This window comes from Eleginops maclovinus, chromosome 13, assembly GCF_036324505.1.
Source record: "Eleginops maclovinus isolate JMC-PN-2008 ecotype Puerto Natales chromosome 13, JC_Emac_rtc_rv5, whole genome shotgun sequence".
NCBI classification, from domain to species: domain Eukaryota; kingdom Metazoa; phylum Chordata; class Actinopteri; order Perciformes; family Eleginopidae; genus Eleginops; species Eleginops maclovinus.
The window spans coordinates 21313173-21326495 of NC_086361.1; the positions used below are offsets into that span (position 1 = coordinate 21313173).

The following is a 13323-nucleotide window of genomic DNA, read 5'->3' on the forward strand; positions in this document are numbered from 1 at the left end:
TTAGTTAATGGACTGTATTTTCGACCCCTCAAAGTTTACATACTACGAGGTCATTGACCCTCTCACACCTCATTCTTGAAGAGCAGTACCACTTCTTCTAGGGTAGCTAACACCTACACACACCGTTGGCCAATCAGGAGCAACTCAGGGTTCAGTATCTGGCCCAAAGATACATCCACATGTTGACTGCACGGGCTGGGATCGAACCCTCAATCACAGCCACAGTCGCCCACTGCAAGTTTGCTAGCGAACATACCATAAAATAAGTATCTACGGGAAAAAAAGACACCCATATTATTATTATTATTTACCACATTGGAAACTCCCTTAAGTGACCTTTCAATAAACTCCAGTTTCTGGATCTTTCCCCTTGTCTTCATGGCTCAGCTCTGCAAACAGCCCCTTTTTTAAGACACGCTATTCAACAGCAGTGAAGGTATGACTCAGCTTTTGTGAAGACTCCCACACTTTTTTTGGGAAGTCAGCACTGACTGGTGGTTTGCAGTTGTTTAAATGTTCTTGACAGAGTTGCTGAACTCATCTTACCCTCTGCTTTGTTCTCAGAGTCTCTTCTGTTTCTTTCATCTTTCTTGCTTGCATATCCTTTTCTCTTCCACCTCATGTCACCTTTCCACCATCACCATCCTATCGTCTGTTTTCTCACATCACCTTCACCTCACTCTGGATTTGTTAGACCTAGAGCTGGGCGATGTATATTGAATTAATCCCATACGTACACAGATTTATATTCAAACCATGCCTTGTCAAGAGATAGTTGGACTCTTTACTTCTACTCTCTTCTCTTAAACCTTCCTGAATGACTAAACAATCATTATTTCTTGTTCCAGACATTTCTAGATACACCTTACTGTATAATACAACGGTGTAATCCACTACACCACACACAGGTCCTTAATATTTATAGAAAGTATATCCCAGGGCTTTTGTGATTGCATTGTAACCTCTTCATGTATCTCCTTCTCCCTCTTGCTTTCTTGTTGACCATATACCTTCTCCTGTTTCTTTAAATCTTTTCTGTTTTCATTGTCTTTCTTCTTCTCAGTCTGTTCTTTTTGATCTCTTCCTTACCCTCCTCTCTTCATACATTGTAATACCTCTTCTTACCAATGGTGTCTCTTCCTTTTCATATTAATTTGAGCCCTTCCTTTCTCCTCTTGCCTCCTCACCCTGCGCCACATGTAAGGTGACGGATCTGTTAAAGGAAGAGACGGAGAGCCAAGATGTGTGAAATACTCAGTGATCCATGCTTTACAGGGACCTGTTAAAATCCCATTCCCTCAACATGATGTTGCCCCGGTAAAAACTACATTGCTCTACTGGGAGAAGTGAACTGATTCTCTGATGTGTTTTCCTCAAAGTGCATCCTGGGCATCGTGTAACTCTAACACTTGGCAGCTCCTATATGAAGAAAAACCTTCCATTTTCCTTCTGTCAGCGAACGGATGTCACTGCAAACGTTTTTTATTGAACTACTTTCTTTTGAAGAAATAGGTCTTATATGAAATCCTTGAAAAAAACATTGTCTAGCGGGAACATGGAAAGAACAAAGGGGTTTTTATTTATTTCAAATGCTTTAGGCCATTGTTTACAAATGGAAAAACACAGTTAACACTTGTTGGCCAGAATCAAATGGCATCTAGATTTGTTACTGGTTCGTTTTTCTTTAGGTGTTTTTTTTTTTTACGGTAGTTAGGCTAGGGTTAGGGTTAGGGTTGGGTAGACTTTAAAACTGAGCTAAAAGGGAGGACATGTTGTCCTTGAGTTTCCCCCTTGGCCAATTCCATGACTCAAAGTAAATGTATAGTATTGCTTATTTTCTGCTGGGTATGTACATACAGAGAGAAACACAAAGCCAGCTTGTGCCTATAGCACGTTTGAGACACAGGTTGATTGAAAGTGCTTTTAAAAAAAAGATGAAATGCATTAAAAAAAATCACATTTAAAAACAGACAATGATACGACGGAGTATTAGGGCCACATATGAAGAAAAAAAATATTTTTGCCGTGACGAGATTAAAGTCGACACGGCGACTTTAAAGTCAACATGTCGACTTTAATCTCGACATGTCGAGAATAATCTCGACTTTATGTCAATTGACACTGAAAACTATTCAGAGAGAAAGCAACCGCTCCACAGGTGCAGTTTGAGTCACGCATGGTTCTTACACTAATCACCACACTGTGGTTCTGCGCTAAAACAGCGAGGATCTCTTTATTGTTAAATCCAATTCGGAAGTATAATTTGACCAAATGATCTACACAAGCCATTTCGGATTCAGTGCAGGACCTGTGGGAGCGGTACTATGTCTCCCAACTAATTTCAACTTTATTCTCGACATGTCGACTTTAATCTCGACGTGTCGAGTTTAAAGTCGCCGTGTCGACTTTAAAGTCAACATGTCGACTTTAAAGTCGCCGTGTCGACTTTAAAGTCAACATGTCGACTTTAAAGTCGCCGTGTCGACTTTAATCTCGTCACGGCAAAAAAAAATTTTTTATTCATATGTGGCCCTAATACTCCGTCGTACAATGAAGAGCCAAGACAATACAAATGAAAACATAATATTTAGGGGATCAAATATAGGAATACAATGTGTACAGAGTGCAGTGTAAGATATACATAGTTGCTTTAATAAAAGCAGCGGTCTTCAGACAAGTCTTCAGCCTCAATTTAAAAGTGAGAGTTACAGCTAGCCTGTATTGTTGTTATGGTAGGTTGTTCCAGACAACTACAGACCATAATACTTGTTTCTTCTCCATGTTTAGTTTTGACTTGGGACCAAAAGCAGAAACACTGTTATCTTAAAAATTGGGCCGATCAGAATCCATCTGCTCGGTTTAACACCATCATTTTCAGAGTGAACTGGTCTTTAAAGGAGTGACTATTTCTGGTTTCATTTTAAATCATTTCACATGCTGACAAGCCAGCAATTGGCTTTTAGCTGCTTCCCAATTTGTGTTAAATCTTTAAACGTGGACATAAAGTTACAGTCAAATGTCTCTCATTGGCTCCTGTGGCTAAAAATAGCCCATCATTGGCAGCTCTCTAAATCCAGCCCGGCTAATTAAGGCGGTTTAATTTCGTGCAGAGGGTGTTCGTCACGTTTTTGTGCCGGAGCAGGGCTGCAAAATCAGCAATTATTGATTGTAGATTTAAAGTGTGGGCCCAGCTGCATTGATCTCTGCATTTTAGCCCCCTCCCACAGGTTTCTATTTTGTTTTTTTCACCCACTACTTCATAATAAGACGGTCCCACGTAAAAATTAATACCCACTCAGTGTCCCTTTCCATTTGCTGGGTATTATTCACGTAGGAGTGAAGAAGATCAGACTGGTAGAGCCAGGATTGGAGAGCTACTCTAATGCAACAGTGTCCTTTTTTCAATCAATAAAAGCAGAATGCTGACATCATGGTGCATTTGTCCGTGTGGTTGGGTTCTGCACTAACTCCCTTTGTTACTCTTCTACATTAATGTGTCTGAAAATGTAAATTAATTTGCACTTTAAGAATTAATTCAGGTACACGTGGTGTTCATAGTAAATACACCTTTCTTAACACACCTAAAAACACTCAGCAGATGCCAGTTGAGTTTGTGCTCCATTAAAGGTAGTAAGGAAGACATATTGACATTTAATTGATGGCCAACGAAGCAGGTTCAATATTTGTTCACTTTGAAGCACCGCGGGTCGTTTTGTTTCCTCAACATCTCACCGATATTAAAGAAAAGGAAGTAGTTTTAAACCCTTTTGGCAGTTTCAAATCATTTTTAGCTTAGATCTTGTTGCCGTGCAGATTAGCTCTGCAGAATACTGATTTATAAAGTAGTGTGTGTTTGGACTGAGTTCCTTCTAGTTTAAAGAGGACATATTCTGCTCACTTTCAGATTCATATTAGTATGTTCTGCCTCTACTGTGACATGTCTCCATGGCTGCTCTTTTCACCCTCTGTCTGAAACCACAGCCCAGTTTTCTGTGATTGGTTAGCTGGATGGCTCTGTTTTGATTGGTCAACCGCTGAGATGTCCCGCCGCTTAGCCCATCACGTACAATGTGATGTAGCGCTAGCCAATTGTGTTTCATATTGATGTCACTATGTTTCCGGAAGTAAACAAAGGAGTCTAATGGAGGAGTGTGTGGGAGAGAACTTCTGTCTGGAGGGAATTTGGGGAATTTCGCCTTTGCAGACCATTTACATGCACACAAAAAACACACTACAAGAAAGGGAAACTCCCACAAGGCATTAAGGCCTCCGTTTTGGCAGTTTTGAGTTATTCATTTACCGTAGATGTTGTTGCCGTGCGTAGTCGCTCAGTTCCCTCCAGTTTTAAAGCATACTCTTCAGCGTTTGTCTTCACATATTCTTTAATCGGTAATAGCAATGGTTTAACATGTTCCACCACTGTTCAGCATCATTTCAGCTCATCCTGTCACCCTTTAACTCTTATAAACAGGTGCCTCTACACATTGTCTTCATCTACAACCCCGTCTCTTTTCCTTCACTTAATATCGGGTACTTGTTTTAAGAGCAATGAGCCTGTGTTTGTTAACTGGGTGCTCTGATTGATCACCTCAGCTAAACGGCCCCCGGGCCTATAAATCAGTACCTCGCCTCCACTCAGCACATTAATCACGTCCGCCGTCTAAGACAACGAGACAATCACAGAAACACGGGCTGGTCTTAAAAAATATGTTCCTTTTTAATTGGCACAGCAGTATATTAGGGATTGGGCAAGCTCAAGTTAAGCCTGAGATTTAAAAGAAGAGGAGTCTAGTGTGACCTGGAGGAGGAGAGGGCTGGGGGGGTCACTTTTAATTTAGAAAAAGAACATCAGAATCAGGTTGATTGCAAAGTAGGTTTACACGTATTTGCACATTAAGAGTTATTAAGTTGTTAAAAAATATATAATTATTTTACAAAAACTATTAAAAAATAATAATAAATAATTTGTTTTAAAAAAAAATGTTTAAAGAAATCAATATATACAAAAAGGAAGAGCAATAGGGATATGACACATTTATATGTTGAGTTTATCATATGTTTAATAAAGGCTTCTATTAATCTGGAACTATAATTGAGATTTCAAAATAAAAGATTTCAAAATAAAAGATTTCAAAATGAAGATTCAAATAAAGAAAATGTTGGAAAATGTCTACAAGAAATTAAAATTAGGAAAAGTAATGAAAAATAATATCAAACATTTCTATTAAAGTGTGTTTAGTATATCAGCATCTTAATACACATTATTCCTTTATTAAAAACGATCACAAACAATTACAAAAAAGGAATGTTTACAAAATAAAAAAAGCAAATTGAAAAAATACAACATTTTATTAAATAATATGTGGAGTATAACATATGTTCCTATGGCCACCATATTAGAGTGTCTCCAGCTCCACAACATGACAGAAACAGCATGAAAAATCTATATTTTATTATGAAAAAGGAAATAAAGGATCCAGTCGAAAGTTTATGGCAAGACTGAGCCAGCAATAAATATAAGCTTTATCATAAAGGAAAGTCTTGAGCCTACTCGAGAGGGCGCACTTAAAAATACTTAAGCTCAGAATATGGACAGTATATGCACATCGATGAGTAGTTCAATGTAGAGTAGGGTCTCTTTATATTTAGACCTCATTAATAACTGAGCACCCTGGACACATGGAACAGCCTGTCCTCCGTTTCTGTTTTGAGATATCAGCTCCTTTTATCCGTCAATAACAAGGAGGAAAACCGCCTACTTAGGGGTTAAAATTAACTCTTTGAAAGCCCAGCATCGTCTCTCCGGTCTTGATCTACATCACAAATTGGTCCTCTTATGATCTGCATGAGAAAAGCAGGCCGGGCTGATGTGGAGATGGCCTGCTGCAGCCGGGCCTGGGGGCCTGATGAAAGCTTCGCCACCTTTTGATGTTATGACAAGGACTGATGAGTACCTCACATTGTGTCTTCTCTTGATCTCACGCATCCGTGCGCGTATAGAGCCGTGTATTTTTAGAAAATAATCACAACCTCATGCATAAAGTATAAACTCAGATACACATAAACACGTCATTATGCACAGGTTATATGGGCAACAACTCACCCCATGCATGTGTGTGTCTCTTTTATGAAATGCTGCTGTGCGTCAGTTCGAGCCTGAGAAAAGAGAAAGTATTTTCCAATTTGGTTTTCAGGAATAAAAGAGATTGGCGATTGTTGCTAATTTCACATCCTCCAATTGTGATTGCTCAAAGTGTGTGTGCACGGAGAGGGAAACAGTACAATTGACATTATAAATGCAAAAAAGAAACAGGGCAATATTTACGTTTGTGTCCACGAGTGGCTCCCATTTAATGTTCTATAACGATGCAGACAGTATCAAAGCGTTTGTTCTGTTTAACAGTATTATCTTATCTTAAATATCACAGTCCAAATCATGTCTCAATGTGAATTACTCTCAGGGTTTTTTCTAGAAAAATATAGTCTGAGGGCGAAAATGTGGCACTGATCTTATATATAAGATATTACGCAACAAGACGCCCGTATAGAAGATAGCGCCGCGGACGTAAACAACAACTCGACGTCGGAGCTCCGTAAAAACAAAGCTGTCTCAGCCGCCTGACGCTCTATCTAAATAAAGGTGTCTTCATGTCTTCAATCTGCTGAGTCATATATTGCACCTCAAACAGCAAATAAATCCAGAGCTCGGTTTCTTTACTTCCTCTCCAGAAAAAAAGCAGAGTAAAAGAAAGGATCAGAAATCTCAGTCTCAGTGTCAGCCTGCTGCTGCCCTCGTCCCCGGCAGACTCACCGGACATCCATCCCCTATTTATCTCCGTAAGCTGTCTCTGCCGTCTGACCAGACATCTGACACCATCTCCATAATTCTGGACTCATTACACCCTTTCTGACCAACAGAGATATTGTTTTCTGGCATCACTTCAACATTTGACGGGGAAAATCTGCATTTTGGTTTGAGGGGGCTCTTCAACAGTAAGAGGGCGCAGATTTAAAATCACTTGCTGATTATTGGGGCTCAGTGGGAGGTTCTGCCTTCCACCACAAACACATTTCTTTATAACATCTTAGTTTTTAGAGTTACAAATCACCTTAATATGGTTATAAAATTACCAATTGTTGGATCTTCCCTCGTCTTACTTGAATCCCCATTCTGCACAACGTATATTAATCGGACAGCTTTTGGTTTGTGCACTCAGCTCTTGTGTTTCTGTATCTCTCCTCAGCACCCGTCAGTGTCACCTCCTGCTCGACATCTTCAACCCGACGGAGCACGAGCTCACCGTCAGCGCCAAGAACAACCAGGACCTGGTTCTCCACGCCAGCGAGTGCCAGAGGTGAGTGGAAGGGTTTCTCTTTCTGCACTCAGAGTGGTTCATATATGATGGTGACTCAGAGCAAAATCAGGCGGTTGGTTTTGCAAGTTATTTTTTACCTTTTACGTCGTTTTTCAAAGTTTTCTTTTCATTTTTAAGGGTCAGGGGTTCCTCAGTTTCCCTCAAGAGCTTCTGACTCACCCAAAACAAACTAATCAGTCTTACAGTTGTATTCTTTGTGAGGCTGACGTCTTCTTAAATACTCACCCACTTCACCAGGAAAATAAAACCCAGGATTATTTATTTAGAACAATAAATAAACTGTTTGTTTGTTACGTCCCAAATCAGTGTCTCCCCTAATGTGTCCCTCTTGTTTTTCACTTCAAAGTCATACACACGTTTATTGTTCTTGCTTTAACACCGTTGCCGAGGCTGTCACTTCTCGAAAAAGAGTCCCATCATGATTCCTGTCAGCGCTGTCTATCCGGTGCACCTTCACCACGAGCGGCGGCGCGCTGCCGGTGACTCATAGGCCATTCTCTGCAGGGGTGGGATGTTATTATATGATGGGAATTAGGGGGTGGAAAGGGATCTTTTTCAGACGGAGCCAAACCGCTCGTCACTCAGCTCACTCCAAATAATCTTTCCTGTGCAGAATTCAAGATTAAGCTTTCCGGGGTTTTCTTAACCGCAACGAGGATCACTTCAGAACTCTCTCCTAAATTGAGACGTTGTTTATTTTGCCCCTTTATGTTAAGGGATAGCTGTTGAGTCATAGACAATTAAACGTACCCGAAGCATCACAAAGGAATTAAGTAAAGCTGACTATATTTTCTCACTCACTTCAATGTCTCCCTGCAAGGGACGCTTGAAAAATGGCAAAACACCAAACTTTTTTTCTGAAATCAAACACCAAAAATCAGTCCCTTTAAGGCTAGTTCAAATGTTACTCCTGTTCATTTCTTCTTCATAAAGGACACCAGGAGATGTCACGAGTTGATTTTCCTTTAAACAAAATGATGACCGGTGTGTTAATTAGACTCCAATTGAGTCAGAGCACACAGGGCCAAATTACCTGCTTAGTTACCACGTTGACGGGCTGCCTACTAGTGATTTATTAGTAGAGGGCCATTTTTTAAACAGACTCCAACTCACTCCACATTAAACACTGGGCAGCTTTATTACATTACATCATTTTGAACAGTTTTTACAGAGAACAGTGAGGGCCAGACATTGATCAGTGTTAACGAGTACATATTATTCTCCTTTTCAGGTACATGTTTGTATTTCGTGTTTCACTGCTTAAATGTTCAAAAAGCTCTTCATTTTTCTCATACTGCCTGTGCTGCAGCACCTCTTTTCACCCTCTGTCTGAAACCAGAGTTCAGTTCAGTGCTCTGATTAGTTAGCTGGACACACTACAGGAAAAGGAAAACCCCCAAAAGCATAATAGGGCCCCTACAGTATAGCATGCCCAACCACAATGCCTGTACGATCATGCAGTGTTCTTCTAAATTGGACACCTGGTCATTGGACGGGTCATATAGTATGCAGTCCGTGGCGTCGTCCCCTCAGAGGAATGACTGCTTAATAGTTGCAGGTTATGAAAAAACACAATTGTGCAGAAATTGTAATATTTTACGGAGCCTTGTAAGAGAGTTTGATCTCAAGGTACCATGCTGGTTATCCATTTACCACCCACTGCGCTGCCTGTGGATCGCTTTCCGTACACTACGTACAATTTTGAAACTGTAGTACCGTCAAAAAATGACATAAATATGAACACGTGATATATGAAGTGATAGAGGACACTCTTGTGTTTTAAGACAGGTTGACAGGTAAAAGTTACTAGCTTCTTTTTTTGGCTTTTATCTCTTCAGAACAGGGTTTGTTTTGAGCTCCTTGTCACTTTTCAAAAATGTTGAGCTATCAGACTTTTTCCCCTCTGAATGTGAACACTTCAATATGTGTTTTTGAAGCCTCAAGAAATAAAAAAATGTCCATAATTTCCCCAAAGAGAAGATTAGGAAATTGTCTGCAAGATGAGAACAGATTTGAGTTGCGTAACTTTTTTAAACATCTCATCATCCTTATTTCCCCAGCTGCATCTGTAAAACTCTTCTTATAGATGCTTATGTCTAAAAGATCTGACAATGTAATTAATATATCAGGCACAGTAGACGTGGTTCCTTTGGAGAAAATATGTTTCATTTACATTGTTTTTTACAGGCTCAGATTTAAAGGTTTTCTGTGAACAAGATGTTGGCGATTCAAAGGCATTTCTTTAATCAATGTATAGTTAAATGAACACTTATTGTTTGGCTAAGTATTCAAAAATGGCACAGCAGAAAGGGAGGATTTTAAATGATCCAAAACCCAAGTATAAATTGGGGAATTGGGCCAAAATTAACCAAATGTTTAAAGACTCCTTCCTATCCTAACAAACCTGAACCCATTTTTGCTTTTATGCTGGTTCTTTTACCTGTGTTGAGTAATCTGATTGCTTTTTCCATAACCATCCATGGACAATTAACTACAACTAACTTTATCAGAGCAAAGGGTTCAATTAAAAGTAATAAAACAGTTCTTAGATTGAGCTGTTAGTCGTCAACATACTTTCTATAGCGCTTTTTATTCTGTAATATAATCTTTGAAATGGCAGTGACTGACTAAACCCACATCGGTAACACTTTACTTGAATGGGTGTTCATAAGACTGACTTAACATTGTCATAACCATGACATGACACCTGTCTTAAACATTAATGAATCTTTATGACAGTTGTTGTTAAGTGTCATTCTGTAAGTGATGTCACTTTTGATGCAAAGGTGACATACTTGTAATGGTTTTGTGACAGCGAGTGTCAAAACCATCCATATATGATGGTTTAATGTCGCGCTAAGATATCAAGCTAAAAAATGTTGGTAAGTTTGACAGTTAGGTCTGCTATCACATGGTTATGACAGGTTTTGTTGTCTTGGTTTACGTCAAGTTGTCATAACAACGACATCTCAAACAATGTCACCTTTGCATCAAAAGTGACATAACTTACCGAATGACACTTAACGACAACTGTCATCAGTATTCATTGATGTTTATGACAGGTGTCATGTCATGGTTATGACAATGCTATGTCAGTCTTATGAACACCCATTCAAGTAAAGTGTTACCCCCAAATCTAATTGCTATCAACTTAAAGTCCATGTTATACATCAGGATTTAACAAGAGGTCAATATGCATAAAGCACCGGTCGTATAATTGAATTAAAAAAAGGGAAAAAAGAAACCTGCCTGTCCAGAACCTGATACAGTATGACACAAAGTGCCTGGAAGGCGTAAAATGTCAAGTCTGGTAATGACTGCAGATGTATATATAGACTTACATGTCTTTCCCCCCCTTTGACTGACATTCCCTGGATACACAGCCGTGGGCTTTGACTCCCAAACAACCAATCGCTGCTTACATCCCGTATACATATTTTCTTTGACCCGTGACACACTTATAGAATTACTATCAGAAGATCTGCATATGCATCGCATATTAATTACAGAGGATGCAGAGGATACTCATTCATCCCCAGCTTTTGCAACAGGCTGATCATTTCCTTCGACCCAGTGCACACTCAGATGATTCAGAGAAGAGGGCTGTGCATACAAAGAGGATCAGGGGACGCGGACTGGTAGATCTCCGTCTGCAGAACCATATTGAGCTTGTCTCTTCCGCTCATCCTCTCTCGACATCAGACGGCCCTGTCATTTCATATTTCTTCCCTGTTCTGTGATGAATGAGGTGTCAGGCGCAAGATGCTTTCTGGAGTCTTCCACCCAGGCCCTGGTGAAGCTCAGGCTTCAATCCGACACTCGCAAAAATGACCCTGTCAATCATCGGCTCCTTCCTCCTACAACAAAGTTTTTTTTTAAATGTTTAAATTGAGCTTCGTCGTGGTTACTCAAACACAAGTAGAAACAGGAGGACACATACAGCAGGAGTAAAATCATTTCTAGATGCAATGCAGCAAGAAGATGTTTCCATCAAGTGGTTCAGGAAAGCAGGATGTGGGTTTCATCTGCCCCTCCCATAGCTGATCTTATCAAGATATACACCTTCTTCTTCTCCTTCTCTCCTCCTCCTCCTCCTCCTCCTCCTCCTCCTCCTCTCCTCCTCCCTATTATTCTTCACTTTCTTCCTGTTCTTCTTGTTCTTGTTCCTCTTCTTCTTCGCTTTCCTCTTCTTCCTTACTCTTCTTCCTCTTTTACTGCACTTTCATATCACACATTGATCTAAAATGTCCATGCTAACACCTCTCGTGCTGGAGTTTGTGGAGGATGCGCTTGTTTAGTCAGAAAGTTTGCATCATATTATCGTCTATAATTTATTTGGCGTATCAAAACACTTGTATATAAATGTCTTATCAATAATTGATCGGCCTCCATATACTGTTCACCAGGTGATAGCTTCCATTTGTCGAACGCTTTGTCAGGAAACCAGAGAGCTCCCTGGTTGTGTTTGAGCAGTAGGGTTGTCGAGTGTTTTATTCTCTCCCTGTGAAGGCGGCACGTAGAGAGGGGTGAACAGGGTGAGCCACGGAGCTGCTTTCATCTTCTCATATCATTCACGGACATGTCTTTTTACAAGGTCTTTATCTCCTTGATGGCGTTCTTTAATGGCGAATGAAAAAGCAAGTGAAGCACCTCAGAATGTAAATGGTCACTTTGATGTTTGGGAACCCGACATGGGTCCCAAAGACGGACGTGACTGCACACTTTCATATTCAAAGTGGATTTTTTTTTTTCCAATATTGACTTTGAACAAAGAACAGAGAGAGGAGGACATGTAGAGGTGGTGTACATTTCATAGGTCTTGCAGATTTTCCTAGCATAGCACTTTTGGGGGCGAGGTAACATATTCGAATTTTACAGGCTCAAGGTTTTCTGTGAGCAAGATGTTGGCAATTCTTTCATCAATTTATGGTTATATTAACAGCTGTTGTTTGGCTAAGAATTCCAAAATGGCACAGCAGAGAGGGAGGTATTTTTATTGTGCAGAAACCAAGTATAAGTTGTGTAATTGGGCTAAAATTAACCAAATGTTTAAAGACTCCTTCCTATCTCACTAACAAACCTGAAGCCAAAGTCGGTCCTCTGTCTGAGCCTGTTATACGAGTGACCAGAAAGACATTCGATGGGCAAAAGTGCACTGCTTACTTAGCATGCTTAGATAGCTAATTAGCTGCTCAGCTAAAGGACATCAATCAGCATGTTATGTTACATAGTAATGTCACCTAAGTTCATAACCGAAGACAAAATCAGCTGACTCATTATCTGAACACTGAATGTTGAATATTGTCTTGGTAGCAACTTGTCAATCACACGGTTAAACATAAGCAGTTGAATCGTCTATTTTCCCTCCAAATGGGACCAAAATGTACAACATGATCATCATGCTGTATTGAAAAGGACATGTAACAAGCTAATTTAACCACAATTGTGTCAGGGAAATGTTAATTGTGGTATTAAATCAAGTGATAAGAAGGGGAATTTTTTCATAGACTTCTATAAAATCCCTGCAGTTTTTTCTTCTTTTTGAAATATAATGCAGGTTTATGGCACTTCTGCTTCACTTTTTTAGAGGTGACCCCTTTAATGATACACAAGTAGTGCTTCTTAACAATGAGTAACAGTGGATTCATCAGTATCATTTCCCTTAAACCTCCCAACTAAGAAAAAGTTCTAATTTCAAACTCTCAGATTAATGTAAAATTGATGCCAATCATCAGTATGCTTCACCATGCACAGTCTGCAAGAAATAACTAATTCAACCGGGAATTATTCCTGGCTGTCTGTTTTTTTACCACCTTGAGCTGAAAAAAAATGATCAGGCTCTAATGGTAAGTGCTCTGCATAAACACCATGTGAATCTTCAGCACCGCTCTCTGTTGGTACTTTCTATTCTTTCATTTGAGGGGAAAGAGAAAAGGAGCATCAATGT

The 13323-nt window shown here is 39.8% G+C and overlaps 1 protein-coding gene across 1 annotated transcript in view; it reads left to right on the plus strand.

The window, feature by feature from the left end:
* The window catches only part of trappc9 (trafficking protein particle complex subunit 9), a 170755-nt gene that overhangs the window by 89705 nt on the left and 67727 nt on the right, over positions 1-13323 (plus strand). Inside the window, exon 19 of the mRNA XM_063900068.1 lies at positions 7245-7355. Within this exon, the coding sequence (XP_063756138.1) occupies positions 7245-7355 (111 nt within the window). The remainder of the gene's footprint in view (positions 1-7244; positions 7356-13323) is intronic.